Source organism: Carcharodon carcharias, chromosome 3, assembly GCF_017639515.1.
Source record: "Carcharodon carcharias isolate sCarCar2 chromosome 3, sCarCar2.pri, whole genome shotgun sequence".
NCBI classification, from domain to species: Eukaryota; Metazoa; Chordata; class Chondrichthyes; order Lamniformes; family Lamnidae; genus Carcharodon; species Carcharodon carcharias.
Genome location: NC_054469.1, coordinates 27,262,214 through 27,289,311, shown reverse-complemented (window position 1 = coordinate 27,289,311; position 27,098 = coordinate 27,262,214). Strand labels below are relative to the sequence as shown.

General features: G+C 42.2%; 1 protein-coding gene and 1 non-coding gene across 11 annotated transcripts in view; both read left to right on the top strand.

Annotated features, from left to right (window-relative positions):
* Positions 1–27,098, top strand: part of kmt2ca (lysine (K)-specific methyltransferase 2Ca) — a 471,931-nt gene that overhangs the window by 332,387 nt on the left and 112,446 nt on the right. For all 10 annotated transcript variants that reach the window (XR_005942627.1, XR_005942628.1, XM_041184363.1 and 7 more), the window contains 4 exons: positions 11,176–11,310; positions 21,181–21,300; positions 22,537–22,667; positions 26,554–26,749. Coding sequence is in view for 8 of the 10 variants with exons in the window: in XM_041184363.1 (XP_041040297.1) it covers positions 11,176–11,310; positions 21,181–21,300; positions 22,537–22,667; positions 26,554–26,749 (582 nt within the window). In the remaining 2 variants the exon portion in view is untranslated. The remainder of the gene's footprint in view (positions 1–11,175; positions 11,311–21,180; positions 21,301–22,536; positions 22,668–26,553; positions 26,750–27,098) is intronic.
* Positions 21,629–21,700, top strand: trnaa-ugc. The gene has a single exon. It is a non-coding gene; the product is annotated as a tRNA-Ala (tRNA).

The window sequence follows — 27,098 nt, the reverse complement described above, 5'->3', positions numbered from 1 at the left end:
AAAGATTCTGAACACTTAGTGAAAAAATTTTCTTCATCTCAGTCCTAAATGATCGACCTCTTATCTTGAGGCTGTGTCTACATGTTCTAATTCCCCAGTCAGGGGAAACACGCTCTCAGTAACTACCCTGTCCAGCTCCTTCAGAATTGTGTATTTCTCAATGAGATGGCCTCTCGTTCTTCTGAACACCAGAGAATATAAACCCAATTTACTCAGCCTCTCATCATGGGACAAACCCCCCAACCCAATGAATCGTTGTACCACCTGCAATGCAAGTATATCCTTTTTAAAATGTGAAGACCAAAACTGCGCACCCTATTCCAGATGTTGTCTCACTCAAACCTGTACAACTGCAGCAAGGCTTCTTTATTCTTTATCCTTTGCCATAAAGGCCGACATGCCAATTGCCTTTCTAATTGCTTGCTGTACCTGCATGCTAAGTTTGCATTCCTTGTATGAGCACACCCAAGTCTCTGAGCATCAACACTTACAAGTTTCTCACCTTCAAAAAAAGATTCTGCTTTTTTATTCTTATGAACAAAGTGAATGCCTTCACACCTCCATGTATTATATTGCATTTGCCATCTTGTTGTCCACTCACTTAATCTGCCTATATCTCTTTGTAGCCTCTCTATGTCTTCCCACATCTTACCATTCTACCTAGCTTGGCAACATCAGCAGACTTCAACATATAGCTGAGGCCCCAACACTAATCATTGCGGCTCTACATTCACTATCTAGCAGCTTGAAAATACCCCATTTATTCCCACTCTGTTCTCTATCCGTTAACGAATCCTCTATCCGTGCTAATATATGGCCCCCAACTCCTTGAGTCCTGTCTATTAACCTGTCGTGTGGCACCTTATCCTTTTGGAAATCCTGGCATACTACATCTACTAGTTCCTCTTTATCTACCCTACTAGTTACATTATCAAAAAACTCCAGAGAATTTGTCAAACAGGATTTCCTTTTAGTACAACTATGTTGACTTGTTCTAATTGTACTATGAGTTTCTTAGTGCATTGTTAATACTTCCTTAAAAATAGTTTCCAGCATTTTCCCAACAACTGATGTTAGGCTAACTCATCTGTAGCTCCCCGTTTCTCTTTCCCCCCTTTCTTGAAAAGTGGTGAAACATTTGCTAACTTCAATCTAATGGGACCGTTCCCAAACCTTAGGAACTTTGGAAACTCATAGCTAGCACATTCATGATCTCTGCAGCTGTCTCTTTTACAATTCTAGGGTTTAGGCCATCAGGTCCCTGGGATTTATTGGATTTTAGTCTCTTAAGTTTCTCCAATACTTTATCTCTGCTGATATTAATTTCCCTAATTTTCTCACTCTTTATAGAACCATAGAAAGTTTATGGCACAGAAAGAGGCCATTCAACCCATTGTGTCTGTGCCGGCTATTAAAAGAGTAAAAGGAAGCTAGCTGCTCATTTTTAATTCCGCTTTCCAACATCTAGTCCATAGCCTTGCAGGTTACAACACTTCAAGTGCATACCCAGGTACCTTTTCAGTGAGTTGGGTGTTTCAGCCTCAACCGCCAATTTAGGCAGTGAATTCCAGATGCCCACCACTGTCTGGGTGAAAATAATTTTCCTCGTGTCCCCTCTATTCCTTCCACCAATCACCTTAAATCTATGACCCCTGGCAATTGACCCCTCAGCTAGGGGAAACAGGTCTTTCCTGAGGTCCCTCAGTTTTGTACATCTCAGTTAGGTCATCCCCTCAGCCTCCTCTAAAGAAAATAACCCTATCCGATCCAAGCTTTCTTCATAGCTGCAATTTTCAAGCCCTGGTAGCATTCTTGTAAGTCCCCTCTGTACTCCCTCCAGACCAATTTTGTCCTTGTAATGTGGTGACCAGAACTGTATGCCAAATTCCTGCCACCTTCAGGGACCTGTGGGCATGCACACCATGCTCTCTCACTTCACCAAACGCTCTCAATATCCCCCTATTTATTGACTATTCCCTTGCTTTGTTTGCCCTCCCTAAATTCATTACCTCACACTGCTCTGGATTGAATTCCATTTGCTATTTCTCTGCCCAGTCAATCAAACCATTGATATGATTCTGGAGACAACAGCTATCCTCTTCGCTATCAACTACGCAGCCAATTTTTGTGCCATCTGCAAATTTCCCAATCATGCCTCCCACATTTAAGTCTAAATAATTAATATATACGACAAGTGGCAAGGGCCCCAACACTGAGCTCTGTGGAATGCCACTGGAAGCCACTTTCCACTTGCAAAAACATCCATCGACTATTACCCTTTGTTTCTTTCACTGAGCCAATTTTGGATCCAACTTGCCACCTTCCCCTGTATCCCATGGGATCTCACTTTTCTGACTAGTCTGCCATGTGGGACCTTGTCAAATGCCTTGCAAAAATCCATGTGGACAACATCCACTGCACTATCCCCATCAATCCTCCTTGTTAATTCCTCAAAAAATTCTATTAAATTAGTAAGACACAATCTTCCCCTAACAAAACCATGCTGACTATCCCTGATCAATCCATGCCTTTCTAAGTGACACTTTATCCTGTCTCTCAGAATTGATTCCAATAATTTGCCCACCACCAAAGTAAGACTGACTGGCCTATAATTTTCTGGCCTATTCCCCACACCCTTTTTAAATATTGGTACATTTGCAGACCTCCAATCCTCTGGTTCCTCGCCTGCATCAAATGAGAATTAGAAAATGATCCCCAGAGCATCCACAGGATTGTCCTGGTAGACCCATCATGTCAACTTGTTCCTGCCCCACGAAACTCACTTCTTCCTATCTATTCTCTCTGCCCTTGTCCAGTCTGTTCCCACCTACATCCACAATTCCTGTGATGCCCTATATCGTATCAACAATTTCCAGTTTCCTGACCCTAACCGCTGCCTCTTCAACATGGACATGCAATCCCTCCACGCCTCCATCCCCCACCAGGATGGTATGAGGGCTCTCCACTTCTTCCTTGAACAGAAGCCCGAACAATCCCCATGCACCATCACTTTCCTCTATCTGGCTGAACTTGTTCTCTCATTGAACAATTCTCCTTAAAACTTGTCTCACTTCCTCCAAATAAAAAGTGTGGTGTGATGCCACCACCAAACACATCTTCTCTTCACCCCCCCACATCAGCATTCCTTTGGGACTATTCCCTTCGGGACACCCTGGTCCACTCCTCCATCACTCCAAACACTTCATCCCCTTCACATGGCACCTTTCCATGCAATCGCAGAAGGTGCAACACCTGCCCCATTACTTCCTCCCTCCTCACCGTCCAAGGGCCCAAACACTCCTTTCAAGTATGGCAGCGCTTCATTTACACCTCCTTCAACTTGGTCTACTGCATTCACTGCTCCCAATATGGTCTCCTCTGCACTGGGGAGACCGAACGCAGACTGGGTGACCGCTTTGTGGAACACCTTCGGTCTGTCCACAAGCATGACCCAGACCTTCCTTGCCTTTTCAATACACTCTATCCTGCTGTCATGCCCACATGGCCATACTTGGCCTGCTGCAATGTTTCAGTGAAGCCCAACAAAAACAGGAGGAGTAGCACTTCATTTTCCAATTAGACGCTTTACAGCCTTCTGGACTTAACATTGAGTTCATCCACTTCAGACCATAAACTGTCTCCTCTATCTTCATCGCTTTTTAAAAATTTATTTTTAATTTCTATCCACTTATTTTCATATTTATTTATTTATTTATTGTTTTATCCCCTTTTTCCATCTCTTTTCCCCAACAACCGCCCCTCCCCCCACCCCACACCCAAAAGGGCCATCTTTACTTGTTCCATATTGTTCTTTCACAGAGTGCTTACCCTTGTTCTGCTAATAAACATCCTGCTTTCTTACCTTTATGCCACTATCAGCACCGCCTTTAGCCCTTACCATTACCATTAACATTCCTGGTCTTTTCGTCCATGACATCTTTGTCAGTCTCTCCTTAGCTCCCATCTGTCATGGCTTTCTTTCCAGCTCCACCCCTTTTAACCGTATAAATTTCATCATATTTCTACTTCTCTTTAGCCCTGAAGAAGGGTCATACAGACTCGAAACGTTAACTCTGTTTCTCTCTCCACAGATGCTGTCAGGCCTGCTGAGTTTTTTTTTTAGCATTTTCTGTTTCTATTCCACTTTTTCCTGCTTGGCTTTCTTTAACAGCCTGAGGTACAATCCATCCAGCCCTGGTGATTTATCCACCTTCAAGGATGCCAGTCCCTCCAGTACTTTTCTCTCATTGAGCTCATTGTATCTAATATTTCACACTCTTCCACGTTAACTAGAATGTCTGCATCATCCCTCTAAGTGAAGACAGAGACAAAGTACTCATTGAGAACCCTCCCCACATTTTCAGCATCAACACACAAGTTATTGTGTATGTTTCTGATAGGCCCAACCCTTTCCTTAGTTATCCTCTTGCTCTTAATGTACTGGTAAAACATCTTTGCGTTTTCTTTGATTTTACCTGGCAATACTTTTTCGTATCCCCTCTTTGCTTTCCTAATTTCCCTTTTTACTTCACCCCTGTACTTTTCATACTGCTCTAAGCTTTCTACAGTATTACGCTTTTTGTGACTGTCTTAAGCTCTCTTTTTCTTTATTTTTTTATGGGATGTGGGCATCACTGACAAGGCCAGCATTTATTGCCCATTCCCAATTGTCCTTGAACTGAATGGCTTGCCACATCATTTGAGGGCATTTAAGAGTCAACCGTATTGCTGTGGGTCTGGAGTCACATGTAGCCCTAAAGTACATTAGTGAACCAGATGAGTTTTTAATGACATATCAACAATGATTTCATGGTTGTCGTTACTGAGATGAGCTTTTCAATTCCAGATTATTAATTTACTTTAAATTACACCAACTGCCATGGTGGGATTTGAACCCTTGCCCCCAGACATTAGCCTGGGCCTCTGGATTACTAGTCCTGTCTGTTACCACCATACCATGTCTTCCCCTTTTTCAGGGGCCTCTAGATTTGGCAGTACCACCCTTTTTCTTTGTGGGGACATGTCTACACTGTGCCCGTAGAATCTCACTTTTGAATACCTCCCACTGATTTGACACAGTATCCAGTCCACTTTTGCCAGTTCACCCTCAGCTTGGTGAAATTTGTCTTCCCCAAATTTAGAACTTTTACTCCTGTTCTACCTTTGTCCTTTTCCAAAATGATGCTAAATCTAACTATATTGTGGTCACTATCTCCAAAACGGTCCCCACTGCTACTTCATCCACTTGCCCAGCTTCATTTCCTAAGACTAAATCTAGAATTGCACCCCCTCTTGTTGGGCTTGTTTCATGCTGGTTGAAAAAGTTTCTTGAATGCAGTTCAAGAATTTTGTGCGCTCTGTGCCCTTCACACTGTTTGTATCCCAATTGATGTTAGGGTAGTTGAACTCTGCAGCTATTACTGCCCTATTGTTTTTGCTGTCAGAAATTCTCCTATATATTTGCTCTTCGAACTCCATTGAACTATTTCAGGGTCTATAGTACACTCTTAGCAATGTGGCTACCTATTTTTTACTTCTGAGCTCAACCCATATATCTCACTTGGTGCTTCATTTGGTACATCATCCCTTCTCACAACTGTAATTGTTTCTTCCAGTAATGCTACACCCCCACCCCTTGCTTCTAAGGGACCAACATTTACTTTAGCTACTCTCTTCCTTTTTACATACTTACAAAAAACAGATTGTAAGAGCTTGCTAGTTTACTCCCATATTCTATTTTTGAACTTATTATCAAATTTTTGGTGGCCCTTTGCTGGTTTCTAAAGCACTCTTAATCCTCAGACTTGCTACTGTTTTTCACAATATTGCAAGCCTCTTCTTTTAATCTAATACTATCCTTAACTTCCTGAGTGAGCCACGGATGGGTCCTCCTTGCTGAGTTTTTGTTTTCCAATGGAATGTATTTTTATTGAACATTTTGAATTGTTTCTTTAAATGTTTTGCACTGTTCATTTACCTCCATATTTTTTAGTCTATTTACCCAACTAATCTTGGCTAGTTCTCCCCTCATACCTATATAATTGGCTTTGTTTAAGATTTTTGTTTGCAATTAGAATATGTCACTTTCAAACTTAACATGGAATTGAATGGCGTTATGGCCACTCTTTCCCAGTAGATGATTTAGTACTGCTTCATTAAATAATACTAGATCTAGGATAACTTCACCCCCTAGTCATTTCAAAGAACAAAGAAAAGTACAGCACAGGAACAGGCCCTTCGGCCCTCCAAGCCTACGCCGATCCTATTGCCCATCAATTAAAACATTTTTCACTTCCGGGGTCCATATCCCTCTATTCCCATCCTATTCATGTATTTGTTAAGCTGCTTCTTAAACACCACTATTGTACCTGCTTCCACCACCACCTCTGGCAGCGAATTCCAGACACTCACTACCCTCTGCGTAAATAACTTGCCCCGCACATCACCTTTATAGTTTTCTCCTCTTACCTTAAATCTATGTCCCCTAGTAATTGACTCTTCCACCCTGGGAAAAAGCTTCTGACTATCTACTCTGTCCATGCCGCTCATAATTTTATAAACTTCTATCAAGTCGCCCCTCAATCTCCATCGCTCTAGTGAGAACAATCAGAGTTTCTCCAACCTCTCCTCATAGCTAATAAACTCCAGACCAGGCAGCATCCTGGTAAACCTCCTCTGCACCCTCTCCAACGCCTCCATATCCTTCTGGTAATGTGACCAGAATTGCATGCAATATTCCAAGTGTGGCCTAACCAAGGTTCTATACAGCTGCAGTATGACTTCCCAGCTTTTATACTCAATACCCCTGCCAATGAAGGCAAGCATGCCATATGCCTTCCTGACTACCTTATCCACCTGCATTGCCACTTTCAGTGACCTGTGGATCTGTACACCCAGATCCCTCTGCCCATCGATGCACTTAAGGGTTCTGCCAATTACTGTCTAACATGACATTCTGCTCCAGGAAATTCTCAAGAACGTTCTACAGTCTCATCCTCTAGACCATTCTTGCCAATTTGATTGTCCCAGTCTTTATGAAGATTAAAGACCTCACAATTATTACATTTCCATTATTACAAGCTCCAAAAATGCCTTGTTTAATGCTCTGCCCAGCGGCATACTGTCAGGAGGCCTATAAACTACACCCACCAGCTTTTCCTGACTCTTGCTATTTCTAATTTCCACCCATACTGATTCTGCTTCATGATTTTCAGAGGCCAGATCCTTTCTCACTAACGTCCTTACGCCATCTTTTATTACCAGGATTACCCCACCTCTTTTGTCATTCTGTCTGCCTTTCCAAAATATTTTATATCCTGGAATATTTATTTCCCAACCTTGATCACCTTGTAACCATGCTTCTGTAATAGAGATTAGATCTAAATCTTTACCTCTACTTGTGCCACTAATTCACCTATTTACAGATGTTTCATGCATTCAGATAAAGAAATTTTAATTTCATTTCTTTACTTCTATTCCCTGCAATGATATTCGCTGATGCTATCATTTAATTGTTATATTCGTTCACTATATTTGTAAACAACCGCGGTTTTTACAAAGTTATTCTGTTTTTCTATACAAGTAATATCCACACTTGCAATCACTTTCTCTTTCTCCAGTTCTCTCTCTTGCTCGCTCCTGTCCATTCCTTTTGTTTGCTCGCTCCACCCCCCTCGCCCATCTTGGTCCTCATCCCTTTTAAAACATATTGAGACCTTTCATAAAGTTGTCAATCTCAGCAAATATAAAGTTAATGAGATCTTCAAGTGAGATTGGGATTATGGATCAGAACTGAGACCAGTTTAAAAATGGCATGGCAAACTACCCTCAGCTTAAACAGAGCAATGCATTAAAAATGAATAAGTCCCAAGGAATATCTTCACTGTGCCCAGAGACAGTCCCCAATTACTTAGAATTATCCTGAAACGAGGTGCACTTGAGGGTTTATACTACCAGTGAACTCTTAATGGTTTAAATCCTGATGAGTGGATTCAGCCTAATTTTGCCTAATAATTTGGAAAATGTATTTTGTTAAGTAAGAACAAAAACAGAATTACCTGGAAAAACTCAGCAGGTCTGGCAGCATCGGCGGAGAAGAAAAGAGTTGATGTTTCGAGTCCTCATGACCCTTCGACAGAACTTGAGTTCGAGTCCAGGAAAGAGCTGAAATATAAGCTGGTTTAAGGTGTGTGTGTGGGGGGCGGAGAGATAGAGAGACAGAGAGGTGGAGGGGGTTGGTGTGGTTGTAGCGACAAACAAGCAGTGATAGAAGCAGATCATCAAAAGATGTCAACAACAATAGTACAATAGAACACATAGGTGTTAAAGTTAAAGTTGGTGATATTGTCTAAACGAATGTGCTAATTAAGAATGGATGGTAGGGCACTCAAGGTATAGCTCTAGTTTCCGCAAGAATGACCCAAACCTCCCTGTCGCTTGCCATTTTAACACTCCACCCTGCTCTCTTGCCCACATGTCTGTCCTTGGCTTGCTGCATTGTTCCAGTGAAGCCCAACGCAAACTGGAGGAACAACACCTCATCTTCCGACTAGGGACTTTACAGCCTTCCGGACTGAATATTGAATTCAACAACTTTAGGTCGTGAGTCCCCTCCCCCATCCCCACCCCCTTTCTGTTTCCCCCTTCTTTTTTTTCCCAATAAATTATAAAGATTTTCCTTTTCCCACCTATTTCCATTATATAAAATAAAAAAAAAAACCCACTAGAGCTATACCTTGAGTGCCCTACCATCCATTCTTAATTAGCACATTCGTTTAGATAATATCACCAACTTTAACTTTAACACCTATGTGTTCTATTGTACTATTGTTGTTGACATCTTTTGATGATCTGCTTCTATCACTGCTTGTTTGTCGCTACAACCACACCAACCCCCTCCACCTCTCTGTCTCTCTATCTCTCCGCCCCCCACACACACACCTTAAACCAGCTTATATTTCAGCTCTTTCCTGGACTCGAACTCAAGTTCTGTCGAAGGGTCATGAGGACTCGAAACGTCAACTCTTTTCTTCTCCGCCGATGCTGCCAGACCTGCTGAGTTTTTCCAGGTAATTCTGTTTTTGTTTTGGATTTCCAGCATCCGCAGTTTTTTTGTTTTTATCTCTTTGTTAAGTAAGATTTGTTTGCAATGAAGCTTCTTCCATCTGCACCCATGTAGGGCTTCTGTGGTGCCAGCCACATAAATTTAAACTGATTGGATATATACATTTATTTAAAAGGAGCTAATTTGTCCATTTCTAGTTGTTTTTCTCTCAGTTTCGCCATTTCACATTGCATCCACATTGTTTTCAATGTCAAATAGCAAACTATAGATGTTCTAATTAAAACGTGATTGCTGTCTGCCTGAATCCTAAATCTGCAATGCCTTTTTAAAGCTGTTCTGGAATTGTAAATTTTACATTTCATCGAAGCATTGCATAAACTCTGAACTTTGAAATCTAAATTTTGAAGCACGTTATTATTAGCAATAATCAGTACATTTGTTCATTGTGTGTGATTTCCGTATGCCCCTAGCCAATTACTACACAAATTCCTATCCCTTTAAGTTTAAAAGTAGTGTAATTGCACATCTGCATAAATTTGAATAATTTCTGTAGTATAATTTAGACATGTCCAGATATTTGGTGGTTAAAACCCGTGAGTAGACCAAACAATTCTGTAGGAAGGTGAGGGCTCATTTAAAAAAATCCAAACTTCTCTGTGCCAATTCAGCCTTCACAAAACTTAAATACAAATGCATGAAAAAAAATGCAATCCCACCACCCCCACACCGACCACTAAAATCTAAACTGACAATCCAGTTGGCACTGGTGCTGCCTTTTTATGAGATGTTGTTTCGAAGCTCAAACTGCTCTCTAAGGTGGATGTAGAAGATCCCATGGCACTATTTCAAGGAAAAGTAGGGTCGTTTTCCCTGGGTCCTGGCCAACTAACATTACAAAAACAGATTATCTGATCGTTATCGTATTGCTGTCTCATTTCCTACATGACAACAGTGGCCATGCTTCAAAAAAGATACTTCATTGACTGTAAAGCGTTTCATGGTGTCCTGCAGTTCTGAGATATTGCACATAAATGCAAGTCTGTCTGTCTTTAATAAACACATGATCATGGGATTCCTGCACATAAAACAGGACGCCCACGTGTATGCACACAGAATAATTCTCATACAAAGTGCAACACTTCCAAAACCCAGAAATTTCAGTCTCTCTATAGGCAAAGAATTCAAGCATCCTTCCCTTTCTTCCGACTACTCTTTCTTTCACCACCCCCTTCCACCCAATCCACCTTCTCCCATGGCAGTCACTTGGCTACAGAGTAAGTTGTGCATCAGATTGAATGGAATATCAATTCTCATTTGAGCATGCCTTTAACCACAGAGCTAGCAGGGAGTTTGGAAACTCCCCTATAATGCTATATAAAACAGTCTCGCGTTCCAAGAAGCTCAACTGATGGCGAACCATTTTGCAGACTGACTAGACGGATGTGACTAAAGAAGTGAGGACAATGGCAGAACTGTACTACCTTGCCAAATTCTGCCCATTGCCCCTGTTCTTACTGATCTACATTTGCCTCCAAGTTTCCTAACACAACAAATGTTAAATTTCCATGCTCATGTTTAAACCACTTCATGACTTCCCTCAACTGCACTCCCCCCACCCCCATCCCTGTAACCATCTGTATCCCTCAACCTTTTCTTTTCCCTTCGCTAAACTCTGTTCATCATGTTTGGTCCACTGGTTTGCTGGAGAAGATTTCATTGACCCATCAACAAATCATAAGCCTATTTAATAGAAACAGGTTTAGAAATTAAGTATGTACTATGCACTGGAGGAATCTTCCTCATTTGGCTTAGAGCCACAGTGCTGGCTCCTGTGAATAAAGAAAGTTAGCTCCCTTGAAGAAGCATTATATACAGCAATGGTAAAAGTTAACCTGACTTATGCAAGCACAGGTTCCTTAGAGAGATTATTTTCTTCCATGAGATGACTAATTCATACTTGCACGTATAGTAATTGATGCAGAGTGCTTTGGGGATGGCTAATCTAAAATCTCTGGAGGCATTTGCAACACAGTTTAGTATTATGTTGTGTAAAAATGATGTAAAGGTTACCTATTGTACATACAGTTAACCCTTCAATCTTAAAATTGCAGCAGCTGACCTAATGGACTGTGATGCAAAGTCTGATACACTTACCAGTCCAGAGCGGGAAGCAGCAGATGATGACTGTAAAGGAGCTGAGGGGACAGACAACCTAAAGAAGAGAAAAAGGAAACCATACAGACCTGGTAAAGAATCTGATTAAAACAGACATAATCCACCAGACTCTGAAGTAAAACTAGATTAAAGACTATTTTCTGTGTGCTGGGAGTGGCTCGAGTTAAGACCTGTGATTATATTCTTTATAATAAACATTTGATGTAATTGATGATGGGAATGTTTAGAATTAAATTTACACAAAGTACCTTTGTAACATTTTAAAATACTTGACAAATACCAGAGAATAAATCACCATCTTCTCCCTCTCTGTTTTGATTGATATATAAAAGCAGCTCAGCAAATGCCAGACAGTTGGTGGTTTGCAGCAGTTCCTCTTCCTCTTACTGATTTTCTTTCTAGCTGCCTCCCATTCCCTTGCCCACTTCCCATTTATGATGCTAGGCCCTGAATCCATATTCACTTCATATCTGCTTCTGCACTTGGGTCTATCATTTTGTCAAGATAGAGCTCACAACCACCAGTAATTTGGCCTTTCATCCCAGGTTAGGCCTTCCTGAGCCATGTTCTGTCCTGGATTTCTGTTGCCTTGGCAGGTGCATGCATGGGTGTGGCAAATTCACGGCTTGTGTTCAGGGTTGTCCCAGGGGTATCTGGGGAGGTGGATCTGGAAGACAGCATCAGAACCAGGGCAAGTTGGGCCTGTCCCCTGCATTCTCACAGGTTCACCAGAACCCCCCTCCCATTCCCAATGGCTTTGCCAGCACCTACACAGCAAAATGCCCCTTAATTTTTCAACCAGAATTGACCACCCTGTCAGAAGGTTGAGAGTTCAAGTCCCACTCATGTCACTTGAGTACAAAACTGCAGTGCATTACTGAGAGAGTGCTGAACTATCTAAGGTGCCATCTTTCAGATAGGAATTTAAAAACCCTGGATGTTCTTAGGCGAATGTAAAAGATCTCATTGCATTATTTCAGAGGAAAACTGAGAACCTCTCCCTTGTGTTCTGGCCACTATTTACCTCTCAATCAACATCACAAATGTAGATTATCTAGTCATTGCCACTTTGCTATTTGTATAATTTACCAGACAGGTGCAAGCTTAGTGAAATAAAAGTTGCACAAAAATAACAGATTAGATTGAGAATGGTTTCTTTGCTCAAAAAAGTTGTGGGAAGCATGAAAATTAAGACAATTATAGATAAAGGGTGGAAGAATTTCAAGAGTAGGATTTTTAAAAATTCTTTCATGGGAATGTCACTGTCTAGGCCAGCTTTTGTTTTCCACCCCTAATTGCCCCTGAGAAGGTGATAGTGAGCCAGCTTCTTGAACCGCTGCAGTCCATCTGGTGCAGGCACACCCACAGTATGTTAGGAAGGAAGTTCCTGATTTTGACCCAACAACAGTAAAGGAACAGCGATATGGTTCCAAGTCCGGGTGATTTGTGGCTTGCAGGGGAACTTGCAGGTGGTGGTGTTCCCATTGGTAAAGATCATGGTTTTGGAAGATGCTGTCAAAGGAGGCTTGGCGAGTTGCTACAGTGCATCTTGTAGATGTTGCACACTGCATTGGTGGTGGGGGGAGTGAATGTTTAAGGTGGTGATTGGGGTGCTGAGACGCTTTTTTAAAATTCATTTGTGGGATGTGGGCATCACTGGCTAGGCCAGTATTTATTACCCATTCCTAATTGTCTTTGAGAAGGTGGTGGTAAGCTGCCTTCTTGAACTGCTGCAGTCCATGTGGTGTAGGTACACCCATAGTGCTGTTAGGGAGGGAGTTCTTGAATTTTGACCCAGCGACAGTGAAGGAATGGTGGTTATAATTCCAAGTCAGGGATGATGAGTGGCTTGGAAGGGTACTTCGAGGTGGTGGTGTTCCCAAGTGTCTACTGCCCTTGTCCTAGCTGGTAGTGGTCGTGGGTTTGGAAGGTGCTGTCTAAGGAGACTTATTGAGTTCCTGCAGTGCACCTTGTAGATGGTACATACTGCTGCCACTGTTTGGCAGTGGTGGAGGGAGTAAATTTTTTTGGATGTGGTGCCAATCAAACAGGCTGCCTTTTCCTGAATGGTGTCAAGCTTCTTGAGTGTTGGAGCTGCACTCACGCAGGCAAGTGGAGAGTATTCCTGCACTCTCCTGACTTGTGCCTTTTAGATGGTAGGTGTGGTTTGGGGAGTCAAGAGGTGAGTTACTTGCCACAGGATTCCTAGCCTCCAACCTGCTCTTGTAGTCACAATATTTATATGGCTAGTCCAGTTCAGATTTTGGTCAATAGTAACCTCCAGGGTGTTGATAATGGGGGATTCAGCGATGGTGATGCCATTGAATGTCACAGGGTGATGGTTAGAATCTCACTTGTTGGAGATGGTCATTGCCCAGCACTTGTGTGGCACGAATGCTACTTGCCACTTGTCAGCCCAAGCCTGGATATTGTCCAGGTGTTGCTGCATTTGAACATGGACTGCTCGGTATCTGAGGTGTCATGATTGGCGCTGAACATTATGCAATCATCAGTGGACATCGCCATTTCTGACCTTATGAAGGGAAGTTCATTGACGAAGCAGCTGAAGGAGGTTGGGCTTAGGACACTACCCTGAGGAAATGCTGCAGTGATGTCATGGAACTGAGATGATTGATCCCCAACAACTACAACCATTTTCCTTTGTATGACTCCAACCAGCAGAGAGTTTTCTCCTGTATGCCCATTGGCTCAAGTTTTGCCAGGGCTGCTTGATGCCACACTTGGTCAAATGCTGCCTTGATGTCAAGGGCAGTCACTCACCTCTGAAGTTCAACTTTTTTTGTCCCATGTTTGAACCAAGGTCATAATGAGATCATAATGAGCAGCCCTGGCAGAACCCAAGCTGGGCATCAGTGAGCAGGTTTTTGCAAAACAAGTGCCACTGACAGCACTGTCGATGACCTCTCCATCATTTTACTGATGCTAGAGAGTAGACTGGTCGGGCAGTAATTGGCCATGTTGGATTTGTCCTGTTTTTTGTGTACAGGACATACCTGAGCAATTTTCCACTTTGCTGGGCTGATGCCTATATTGTAGCTGCACTGGAGCAACTTGGCTAGGGGTGCAGGCTGCTTTATCCTGGTTGATGTCGAGCTCCTTGAATGTTGTTGGAGGTGCAGTCATCCGGGCAGGCGAAATGTATTCTATCACACTCAGACGTGACCTTTGTTGGTGATGAATAGATTTTGGGAAATCAGGAAGTGAGTTACTTGCCAAAGAATTCCCAGCCTTTGACCTGCCGTTGTAGACACAGTGTTTACGTGGTTTCTCCAGCTAAGTTTCTGGTTAATGATAAGCCCCCAGGATGATGTTGGTGGGGATTCAGCACTGGTAATGACATTGAATGTCATGGGGAGCTAGTTGGATTCTTGTTAGAGATGGTCATTGCCTGGCACATTGCCTGGTGTGGATGCTGCTTGCCACTTATCAGCCCAAGCCTGAGTGCTGTCCAGTGCCTTCAATCATTTTTTGATATCACATGGAGTGAATCAAATTGACTGAAGGCTGGCATCGATGCTGCAAAGTCAGGATATTACAAAGGAGTCAGCAAATTATATCTTAAAAGAACAAAAGAAAATTTTGCATTTGATGTACACAAATTGACTGCCACTTTTCCTACGTTACGTTACACTTTTAGATGTCTTATTTGGCTGTAACTGCTTTGGGACATCCTGAGGTCATGAGAGATGCTATATTTTATTTATTCATTCATGGGATGTAGGCTTTGCTGGCAGGGCCAGCATTTATTGCCCATCCCTAATTGCCCTTGAGAAGAAGGTGGTAGTGAGCTGCCTTCTTGAACCACTGCAGTCCATGTGGTGTAGGTACACCCACAGTCCTGTTAGGAAGGGGGTTCCAGGATTTTGACCCAGCGACAGTGCAGGAACGGCAATATATTTCCAAGTCAGGATGGTGAGTGACTTGGAGGGGAAGTTCCAGATGGTGGTGTTCCCATCTATCTGCTGCCCTTGTCCTTCTATGTGGTAATGGTCGTGGGTTTGGAAGGTGCTATCTAAGGAGCTTTGGTGAATTCCTGCAGTGCATCTTGTAGATGGTACACACTGCTGCTACTGTGCGTCGGTGGTGGAGGGAGTGAATGTTTGTGGATGTGGTGCCAATCAAACAGGCTGCCTTTTCCTGAATGGTGTCAAGCTTCTTGAGTGTTGGAGCTGCACTCACGCAGGCAAGTGGAGAGTATTCCTGCACTCTCCTGACTTGTGCCTTTTAGATGGTAGGTGTGGTTTGGGGAGTCAAGAGGTGAGTTACTTGCCACAGGATTCCTAGCCTCCAACCTGCTCTTGTAGTCACAATATTTATATGGCTAGTCCAGTTCAGATTTTGGTCAATAGTAACCTCCAGGGTGTTGATAATGGGGGATTCAGCGATGGTGATGCCATTGAATGTCACAGGGTGATGGTTAGAATCTCACTTGTTGGAGATGGTCATTGCCCAGCACTTGTGTGGCACGAATGCTACTTGCCACTTGTCAGCCCAAGCCTGGATATTGTCCAGGTGTTGCTGCATTTGAACATGGACTGCTCGGTATCTGAGGTGTCATGATTGGCGCTGAACATTATGCAATCATCAGTGGACATCGCCATTTCTGACCTTATGAAGGGAAGTTCATTGACGAAGCAGCTGAAGGAGGTTGGGCTTAGGACACTACCCTGAGGAAATGCTGCAGTGATGTCATGGAACTGAGATGATTGATCCCCAACAACTACAACCATTTTCCTTTGTATGACTCCAACCAGCAGAGAGTTTTCTCCTGTATGCCCATTGGCTCAAGTTTTGCCAGGGCTGCTTGATGCCACACTTGGTCAAATGCTGCCTTGATGTCAAGGGCAGTCACTCACCTCTGAAGTTCAACTTTTTTTGTCCCATGTTTGAACCAAGGTCATAATGAGATCATAATGAGCAGCCCTGGCAGAACCCAAGCTGGGCATCAGTGAGCAGGTTTTTGCAAAACAAGTGCCACTGACAGCACTGTCGATGACCTCTCCATCATTTTACTGATGCTAGAGAGTAGACTGGTCGGGCAGTAATTGGCCATGTTGGATTTGTCCTGTTTTTTGTGTACAGGACATACCTGAGCAATTTTCCACTTTGCTGGGCTGATGCCTATATTGTAGCTGCACTGGAGCAACTTGGCTAGGGGTGCAGGCTGCTTTATCCTGGTTGATGTCGAGCTCCTTGAATGTTGTTGGAGGTGCAGTCATCCGGGCAGGCGAAATGTATTCTATCACACTCAGACGTGACCTTTGTTGGTGATGAATAGATTTTGGGAAATCAGGAAGTGAGTTACTTGCCAAAGAATTCCCAGCCTTTGACCTGCCGTTGTAGACACAGTGTTTACGTGGTTTCTCCAGCTAAGTTTCTGGTTAATGATAAGCCCCCAGGATGATGTTGGTGGGGATTCAGCACTGGTAATGACATTGAATGTCATGGGGAGCTAGTTGGATTCTTGTTAGAGATGGTCATTGCCTGGCACATTGCCTGGTGTGGATGCTGCTTGCCACTTATCAGCCCAAGCCTGAGTGCTGTCCAGTGCCTTCAATCATTTTTTGATATCACATGGAGTGAATCAAATTGACTGAAGGCTGGCATCGATGCTGCAAAGTCAGGATATTACAAAGGAGTCAGCAAATTATATCTTAAAAGAACAAAAGAAAATTTTGCATTTGATGTACACAAATTGACTGCCACTTTTCCTACGTTACGTTACACTTTTAGATGTCTTATTTGGCTGTAACTGCTTTGGGACATCCTGAGGTCATGAGAGATGCTATATTTTATTTATTCATTCATGGGATGTAGGCTTTGCTGGCAGGGCCAGCATTTATTGCCCATCCCTAATTGCCCTTGAGAAGAAGGTGGTAGTGAGCTGCCTTCTTGAACCACTGCAGTCCATGTGGTGTAGGTACACCCACAGTCCTGTTAGGAAGGGGGTTCCAGGATTTTGACCCAGCGACAGTGCAGGAACGGCAATATATTTCCAAGTCAGGATGGTGAGTGACTTGGAGGGGAAGTTCCAGATGGTGGTGTTCCCATCTATCTGCTGCCCTTGTCCTTCTATGTGGTAATGGTCGTGGGTTTGGAAGGTGCTATCTAAGGAGCTTTGGTGAATTCCTGCAGTGCATCTTGTAGATGGTACACACTGCTGCTACTGTGCGTCGGTGGTGGAGGGAGTGAATGTTTGTGGATGTGGTGCCAATCAAGCAGACTGCTTTGTCCTGGACAGTGTCCAGCTTCTTCAGGAGCTGCACTCATCCAGGCAAGTAGGGAGTATTACATCACATTCTTGACTTGTGCCTTGTAGATGGTGGACAGGCTTTGGGGAGTCAGGAGATGAGTTACTCGTCTCACGATTCCTAGCCTCTGACCTGCCCTTGTCACCACGGTATTTATATGGCTAGTCCAGTTCAGTTTCTGGTCAATGATAGCCCCCAGGATGTTGATAGTGGGAGATTCAGTGATGGTAATGCCATTGAATATCATGGGGCAATGGTTAGATTCTCCCTTGTTGGAGATGGTCATTGCCTGACACTTGTGTGGCGCAAATGTTACTTGCCACTTGTCAGCCTAAGCCTGGATGTTGTCCAGGTCTTGCTGCATTTGGGCATGAACTGCTTCAGTATCTGAGGAGTCGCGAATAGTGCTGAACATTGTGTAATCATCAGAGAACATTCCCACTTCTGACCTTATGATGGAAGGAAGGTCATTGATGAAGCAGCTGAAGATGGTTGGGCCGAGGACACTACCCTGCAGTAATGTCCTGGAGCTGAGATGGCTGACCTCCAACAACCACAGCCATCTTCCTTTGGACTCCAACCAGCAGAGAGTTTTCCCCCTGATTCCCATTGACTCTAGTTTTGCTGGGGCTCCTTGATGCCACACTCAGTCAAATGTGGCATTGATGTCAAGGGCAGTCACTCCTCACCTCACGTTGGGAGTTCAGCTCTTTTGTTCATGTTCGAACCGAGGCTGTATATAAATGCAAGTCTTTGTTCTGTTCTTTTTTCATGGTGTCATTTGCTGACCCCTTTGCAACGTTCCGACTACTCTCATCCAAATTCTCCTATTCCTTTCCCACAACTTTTTTCTTGAGCACAGGAACTATCCCAACTATCCCAATCGTTGATTATTTTCAAGTTACTTTTATCTCACCAACCTTAAATTATAGACTTTGCAGTGCAGTGACGTTTTAATTACTAACCCACACAAACAAGTACATTCTTGTTAATGTAATACTGATCCTCAATTAACTACTTTCTCTTGAGAGCTACTCCTGGAGTGGCTTAGTGTACTGGAACATCGACACACTAGACCACAAAATATTGAGGTGTGTATTGCAATCTCATTATGCTGCCATGCTAATCAAAGACAATTAACATTTCCACTGAGCATTGGCAATTAGATGTGCAAATACTGGGTCACATTGAGTGCTTCTCAGCAGCTCAGCTAGCGCATCATTGGTAGAGGCCTGGGAGTTCAGGCTTCCGATTGACTATGGTTAGTGTAGGGTCTAGGATGAGTGGGGACAAAAGGGTAATGTTGCAACAAAAGTTACCTCTGTTGTGTTATTATTTTTTTTTGTTTGTTTTGTCATTGGGGATTGACATATAATTCATGCTTTCTAACCTCGAATCAGGGGCATATATCCAAAACCAAGGCATTTATTTGTTCTGTTAAGTGCCTTGCGTAATGAAATGATACAATTTTTTAAACATTCATTCACTCGCCCCCTGTGCTCTCCTTTGACAGGGAGGTTGTGGGGGTTGTGCCATCATCATTCACAATCTTCATTTTATCCAAATCCCCTCCAACCACACAACTCTGAACCACATTTTTGTGAAGATCTAATGGTCCCCTGTGTTCCAGCAAATCAACTTCAAGATCCTTGTTTTCAATTTCTTCCTCCCTGTCTAAGCAACCATCTCCAACCACATGTCCCTGTCAACACCTCTTACTCCAGAATGTTGTCTATGCTCTATTCTACTGTCAGAAGCTGGACCTGCAGAAGCTGCATTTGTGCCCTCTGGAATTCCACCCCTAAACATTTTTTTGCTTGCCTTCAAAAGTCCATATATTTGACCAAGTCTTGGGCCTTCACACCCACCCCCTACTCATGTCCCTATGACCCCCACTAAACCAGTTTCTTTCTACTTGGTAGTCCACTTCATTGTTCTAAGTGCTGCTGTGTCCTTTTACATGACAGCAATATAAATGTAGATGATTAAATGCTAGTTTCCACAACTACTGAAAAAGACTGTAATTTGTAAGGACCAGTTGAAACTTCAAGGAATTCAGCTCAAATTTATGATTCAGAGATTGAAAAGTCCAGAAGCCTTTTGAGTTAAAGTAAGGATGCTTATGTCAGAATGCTTGTCCTTTTCCCCACACTTCTCAATCTGAACATTATGCAACCATCAGTAAATGTCCCCATTTCTGACCTAATTGTATTTTGATAGTATATCAGGATATTAAGGGTGCTTTTCTTTGCATATGCTTGATTTTTTTTTGGAATTGACTTCTCAATCAAGTAGGTGAACACATATTTTGGTGCACCATTTAAGATATGTACAGTGAAAATACAATAAAATATTGATCACTTTGATTGTGAAGTTGGTAAACAAAGACATTTCCCAATTTCCTTTATTGCCAAACGATAACTATAAGAAGAGATTTACGGTATCAACACTAAACAACTTGGAGGACCTTAGTTGATTTTTTTAAATTGTGGAACCCTGGTTATTCAGGAGGTTTATCTGTTGATTAGCTCAGTCATAAAAACCAGTTTGTAGGCCGCGTTCTGCCCATTATTCGCTGATCTCAGGCACAATAATGACATCACAATGTACTGACCATGTTAGGAATGAATTGGTCTGAGCATGATTTTCAGCTCAATAGTGATACCTTTTCCAGGAAAAGAGACTGTCATGTTTCATTACAAAATCTTCTGTTAAGAACGAGCACTTGAGTGAGATAACCAGAGAGTGATCTCTCTCTGCGCTGCCATGCCTGGGTAAAAATTCCCTCTTTCAGGAGTGGATTTGGGAAAATTGTTGGAAAGAAACTACTCACAGAAGGAAGGAATAAATTGAGATATCCTGTTTAAACTGCGATAGCTAAGTTAGTAACTTTAGTTTTAAGAGATGATCTGACTGCTGAGCACACCAATGCCAAGAAATTTAAGACCACCTACAGGAGATGGTCTTGCATTGCTTGAGCTTTGCTTGTGTAAACCCAAGATTTAGAATTTCTCAACTTTTAAAATTAATTTTGCCAGCTGCATTTTGACACTATCAATTTCCATTCATCCATCATCCCAGTCACTGACTTCTGATTCCATTGATTACAAAATGCCCTCACTCTCAAATTCCTCTGTTTTCTTTTCCACTCTACATCCATGAAGAGTCATAATCATTATGGCATAGAATGAAGCCATTTGGCCCATTTAGTCCATGCGGCATTCTACAATCTCTACATTTTACCTGCATCCTCAATTTTATGATCAGTGATGGCCCCTTCAGTCATTAAGCCATGTTCTTTGCAATACTTTTAAATTCCTCAGTCATTTTCCAAAACTTCCTGAAAGCTATGTCTTCAGCCTCACCTTTAGTCTTCCCTCCTACTCTCCTCCCCATTCCTGCTCAGACAGTGTTGCAATTTTTCTCTCTTCACCCCTCACCCTCCTGTGAAGTATCTTGGGATGTTGCACTGAATCGGAATAAGTTGTTGAAAGTCAGTCTTGGGGAATGGATGGCAATGTGATCTCTTTTGCAACATAAAAATCTAATCCATCACTAAACAACTGCATTTTGCAGGTAATAGGTTTAAGAACCCTAACTGATACAACCTTGATTATTTGTAGTTCAGAGTCATGTTAGCTATATTCACTTCTTGCCTCGCTCTGATAGGAATTGGAGGGTTTATGGTGCGTCAGAGGAGTCGGACAGGACAGAATAAGACAAAACGTTCGCTGTCCAGAAAGAACTCTACTGGCTCAGTCTCTGAAATGATGGCTGGGAAGGAGGACGGTAAGTGATCGATCAAATATGCAGGAAGTTGTATTAAGCAAGTATCCTATCTTAGCACACTCAAAAAAAAAACTAATACTCGGAATAATGTTTTGGAGAAGCCTGTCTTGTAAGTCAGGCAGCACCTGTGGTGGGAGAAACAGAGTTAACATTTTGGGCCAATGGCTTTTTATCAAAGGTCATTAACCTGAATTGTTAATTCTTTTTTTGTGTCCACAGTTGCTTCCTGACCAGAGCATTTCTGACATTTTCTGTTTTCACTTCAGATTTCTAGCATCCACAGTATTTTGCTTTTGTAATGTTAAGTTTATAATGAGTAATGGCATGTAGGGATATAGCTCAGTGGTAGAGCACATGCTTTGCATGTACGAGGCCCTGGGTTCAATCCCCGGCATCTCCATGTCACTAATTTGTTCCTGGGCCTGGCCAAGTTGGCCATCAAGGGGGTCATCTGACCCGAGTGTCTGCCCCTCTTCCATGGCTATGTCTGTGGACGGGTGACCCTGGTGAGGGAGCACGCAGTGTCCGCCGGCACCGTTGAGGCCTTCCGTGATTGGTGGGCGCTGTTGAGACTGGGGTCTTTATAAATCCCTTTAATCACATTTTGATTTGATGTTGGTAAGTTTCCTTTGCATTTTGTCTTTTGTTTTTGTAGTTTCCCTTTAAGACTTTGTCCCTGATTTTGTTAATTTAGTTTAATTGTTTTGACTTGAGAGTTACATTCCTGCTCACGAGCAATAAACAGTATTGGCAGCCAGCATATTTCATGGCTGCTACCAAAAAGGCAAATGGATCACCCAAAGTCATCAGTAATGTATTGGGAAGCCTGCATCATTTAATGCACAAACCACTGTAATTAGAAGTTGTGAACCTTGGTGCTCTCCTAAACCTTGTATATTATTAACATTCATCTGAATGGATAACTCAAATCCTGCATATTGAAATATATATGGAAGATCACAATTAATATTCTTAACTCGAATAAGTTTAACAGAGGAAAGCATTCCAAATAGGTCGCATGATATGGTATCATCAACAACCAGTTCAGTGTTAAACCTCTGATCTTAGCTTAAAAGCCACAGGACTGCTGAGTCACATATAATGAGTACATTCTGTGTTCATAATTGTAGCTGTGCTCAAGTTGAGATTTTATCTTGCCTTACAGATAAACATTGAATCTCCCAAAATTAAACTAAAATGAAAGCATTTAACATGTTCCTTTTTTGCTTGTAATAGGTTGGGTGGACCAACTACCAGAGGTACCTGGCGATGAGGTAGCTGCTGCCCCTGAGATTGTGGAGAAAATGAAAAAACGATACAGGAAGAAAAAGAACAAATTGGAAGAGATTTTTCCAGCATACCTACAGGTATGGTTACTCGACAAATGGTGCCTCACTTCATCTTCCCTCTCTGTAGACCATATTTTCAAAACAAAATTTTAATTTGCTCTTGAGAACATTACCATTTCGAAAGTAGACATCACTACGTCATTGTTTCATTTAGCTGATCAACTGCAAAGGGACAGGGTTTCAGTGAAGGCAAGTGCATTTTGCTTCTTCTGAGGTGGGAGCATTTTTTTTTATGCGTTCGGGATGTGGGCGTCGCTACCTAGGCCAGCATTTATTGCCCATCCCTAATTTCCTTTATTCAGAGGGCATTTAAGAGTCAACCACATTACTGTTGGTCCGGAGTCACGTGTAGGCCAGACCAGGTAAGGGTGGCAGATTTGCTTCCCTATAGGACATTAGTGAACCAGATGGGTTTTTTGCGACAATCGATGATAGTTTCATGGTCACCATTACTGAGACTAACTTTCAATTCCTGATTTAATTAATTAATTAGTTTTTGCGACAACTGGCAAAGGTTTCACAGTCATTTTTATTTAATTCAAATTGCACTATCTGCCGTGGTGGGATTCGAACCCAGGGGTCCCTGGGTATCTGGAACACTAGCCCAGTGACAAGACCATTATGCCACAGCCTCCCCCTTAACAAAGTGGCTTCGTACAGTAAATTCTCCTGAATGATATCAATGGTAACAATTGTGACAGGTTCTAGTTGGGATGCAAGAACTTTACTGCTTGTACCATTACTCTGCCTGTATTGATAAATGCATTTCCTTTTACATATTATCCTATACCCTAAAAACATATTTCCAGATTTGAAAGTATCGCAACTGCTATGAATTAATGAGGTCCAGAGAAAAAACAAAAAAATGAATAGGCAGGCAGAAAGACAGTAAAATTGTTAATAAAATGTGAGAGAAATGTTGTCATTATCTTTAATAATTGTTGCTAAGAGACAAAGAAGCTCAATAATGAACTAGACAAGATGTCAGATGATGCAGCTTATGACTTCAAATGAACTGCAAGTGTGTTGTCTGCAACCTTTTCACAGGGGAGAACATAGTTTCTGGTTCGAGCAGAAAGTTGGGTTTGTAAAGTGTTGGACTGAGGGGAGTAAGTAGAATGGAATGATAAGAGACTTTGTTTCCTCTGAGATCTGGGTTTGAAGTCACTTCAGACTGTTGGAATAAAGCCCTAATTTTTTTTTTACAAGGTTCCTCCAAAAAATAAGCTTAGTTAGTTACAGCTCGCTTTTCTGGTAGGTATAGTGTCATAAGTGCTTGATACTAAACATGTGGGCACTAAATTGATATTCTTGATCAGAAAAGCTATAAGAGTGCCTGGTGTAAAGGGAGGGAAGACATATATTGGTACACTGACAAAGCTGGACCCTTTGGAGGTTGTACAATGTTGCATGGTGCTGTTTTTTTTGATCAGGCCTGAAGGTTAGATCTCAATGCTGATGCTGCTGCTCTGTTGCAATGAGGTTCCCTGGTAGTAAGGAACTTTACTGGGTGGAATGTGAGTTGAAGAGTCAGCCACACCAGCACACCATGCTGCATTTTGCAAAGAACGATAAATGTTGGCTCTGTCGAGGTTACACTGTTGAGCAAAGCAAGCCTCGCTCTACCTACAAATGCATACCAGATTCAGCAGCACCCTTGCTGCCTGGAAAGCTATTCATTAATATAATGCAGTTATTGAGTGTTTAGATGGCCCAACCTATGGGTTTAAACTCTGTAAATGTTAATATTGCTTTTTAATTTTTTGGAAAGTTATAAATGTTCCCTCCATTTTTATTGATGCATACATTTTTGTTTCTGGTTCGGCTTTGCCTTGCAAGACTTGGATTTAACAACACAAGTTCTTAGCAGTTTTGCTTCCAGCTTTTGACGTAGCAGTTAAATTAAGTATTGTGAGGACAGGGAAGGTAGGTATGAATATATCTTGTGTTCCTAATATACTCATCCATACGCCACTCCCCACTTTTGGTTCCTCAGGCAGTCGTTTCCTGGACATGTTGGAGAAACTTGCCCATTGCACAAAGAAGGCTGTCACACAGCTACGTTTAGCTCTGGACTTGCAGGCAGCTTGTTCCACCATTATCATGGGTCTTAAGATCATTACTTCTTTTAAAAACTGCAGTTCTCAGAATGTGGCCATCACTAATAAAAGGCCATTATTTCCCATTCTTAGCTGCCTTTAGAAAGTAATGGTGGGCCAACTGAGTGGCTTGCTAGGCCATTTCAGAGGGCACTTAAGAATGAGCACCATTATCATAGGACTGCCTCCTGTCATAGACCAGACCAGTTCAGAATGGCAGATTTCCTTCCCTAAAGGGCATTAGTGAATAAGGTAAGTTTTAATGACAATCTGACAGTTTCATGGTCTCTTTTATGAATACTATATTTTTATTTCCAGGTTTTTCTTCAGCTGTGTTTAAAGTATTAAGCAATCTGAGTGGGATTTAACCTGCACTAATTGTTCATGTCATCAGATCAAGGCACAGCTGGTCACAACATGGATCAGACAGTCTGTTTATAAATGTATCAAACATATAGCAGAGGCCTTATTTGTAAAGTGCCCTATGTAAATTATTTTCCTGTGGAAAGGGAGCAACAGATAGACAGGTATAGAACTTTTTGCGGTAGCTAAGATCCCATAAGAGTACAGAGCACTGCAAATGGCACCCTTGTGCTATGCAGACTGCCACCTTCTGACAGGTATTGTGTACTGCTGAGCTATTGGAAAAATGATCTGGAGTGCCAAACAGGGCAACATCGTTCCAACCCAACTTTGATGCATTGCATCTATTTTCCCGGCCATGGAGCTGGGTGTTCTACTGTTCCACCGCTTGCTATTTCATATCTCCACATTGGGTTTGGTTTTCTTTAATTTTTGCTTGGTATTTTTTTCCACCCCCTCACCTCCACCCACAGCTGTAACACTAACAAGTTAAAATCTGTCTCATTGGATCTTACAACATAGTAGTAAACCATTTGGCCCACTGTGCCTGTGCCAATTCACAGGAAGAACTAACCAATTAGTGTCACTCTTTTCCCCAAGGCCCTGTAAATTGTTCATCTTCAAGTATATATCGAACTCTTAATGAAGGGTAAAACAATATTTGTCCCTATATATAGCCCCTTAATTTTTAAGTGGCATATCCCTTGAAATTTGAGCTGCAGGGTAGATTTTCTGCTGCTCCCATTAGGCTAGTTTCTGGCATAGAGCCAAAGCTGTGCTGCAAGTTCTAGCTAATAAATCAAACAAGCTGGCACTGCAGAATTGTGCTCAGTCGCCTCAGTGAACTTTTGGCTAGCTTTGTGCTGGCAGTTAGACCTATCCTGGCTCAGATTTTGCTGAAGTTTGGAAATCAGGCCATAGGCTCCCAAAGTAGGGAAAAAACACAATCCTTTGGTGTACTGACTTCCAAGACTATAATGAGCACAAAAAGAGGGAGGATTTATTATCTATGAATAAACAGCTACCCATGGATCATTCGTGCAGCGGTAGTGTTCCTCTAAATGATCCTTGCACAAATGCACATAGTAGAACGAAAGGCCATGAGCACCCTGAATTTCTGGAGGTGGTCTTTGCTTCTTCCTTCCCAACTCGAACCAAAATATTTAAAGCACTCAATATAGATCATGGAATGAAATATTCACAATTCTGTTTTTGATTCACCTTTAGAATATACCACCAATGAAATAATGAATAGCCAAACCACACTTCCTTGTTTGATTTGGCATGTTGAAGTCAGAGGATGATTTTTGAAAAAAAAATTGGTTCCACCCAACCAAAGCCAAGCCACTGATCAATCACTTCCAAAAGTTAACCATAGCCTCTGTTTATTTTGAAGTGCAGAAGATGAGATTAGTTATTTCCTCCATTCATTCCTTTTACAGGAAGCTTTCTTTGGAAAACACCTGCTGCTTGCAAGTCAACAGAGCAAGCTTAGTCTGGATGCTCTGTCTGATGAAGAATCATCTCAGCTACCAAACAGAGTACCAAATGCAAATGTAAATTTCTTGGATCCTTCCTCTGATCCGCTGCTGAGTTCAGCTACAACTCAGGTGGCTACAAAACAACAGGGTGGGCAAGGTATGTATGGGACATACAACACTCAGTACTAATGTTTGCCATTAAGGAAGAAAAAGCACCTCCATCATGTGCTTTTTATATATTGCTATTATATATATATTGCACTAGAGAGAATGCAGAGGAAACTTACCAGGATGTTGCCTGGGCTGGAAAGATTGGATAGACTGGGGTTATTTTCCCTGGAGCAGAGGAGATTGAGGGAGGAGGACATGACTGAGGTGTATAAAATTATGAGGGGCATAGATAGGGTAGACAAGAAGGAAATTTTCCCCTTGGTGGAGGGATCAATAACCAGGGGGCATAGATTTAAATCAAGAGGCGGAGGAAGAATTTTTTTCACCCAGAGGGT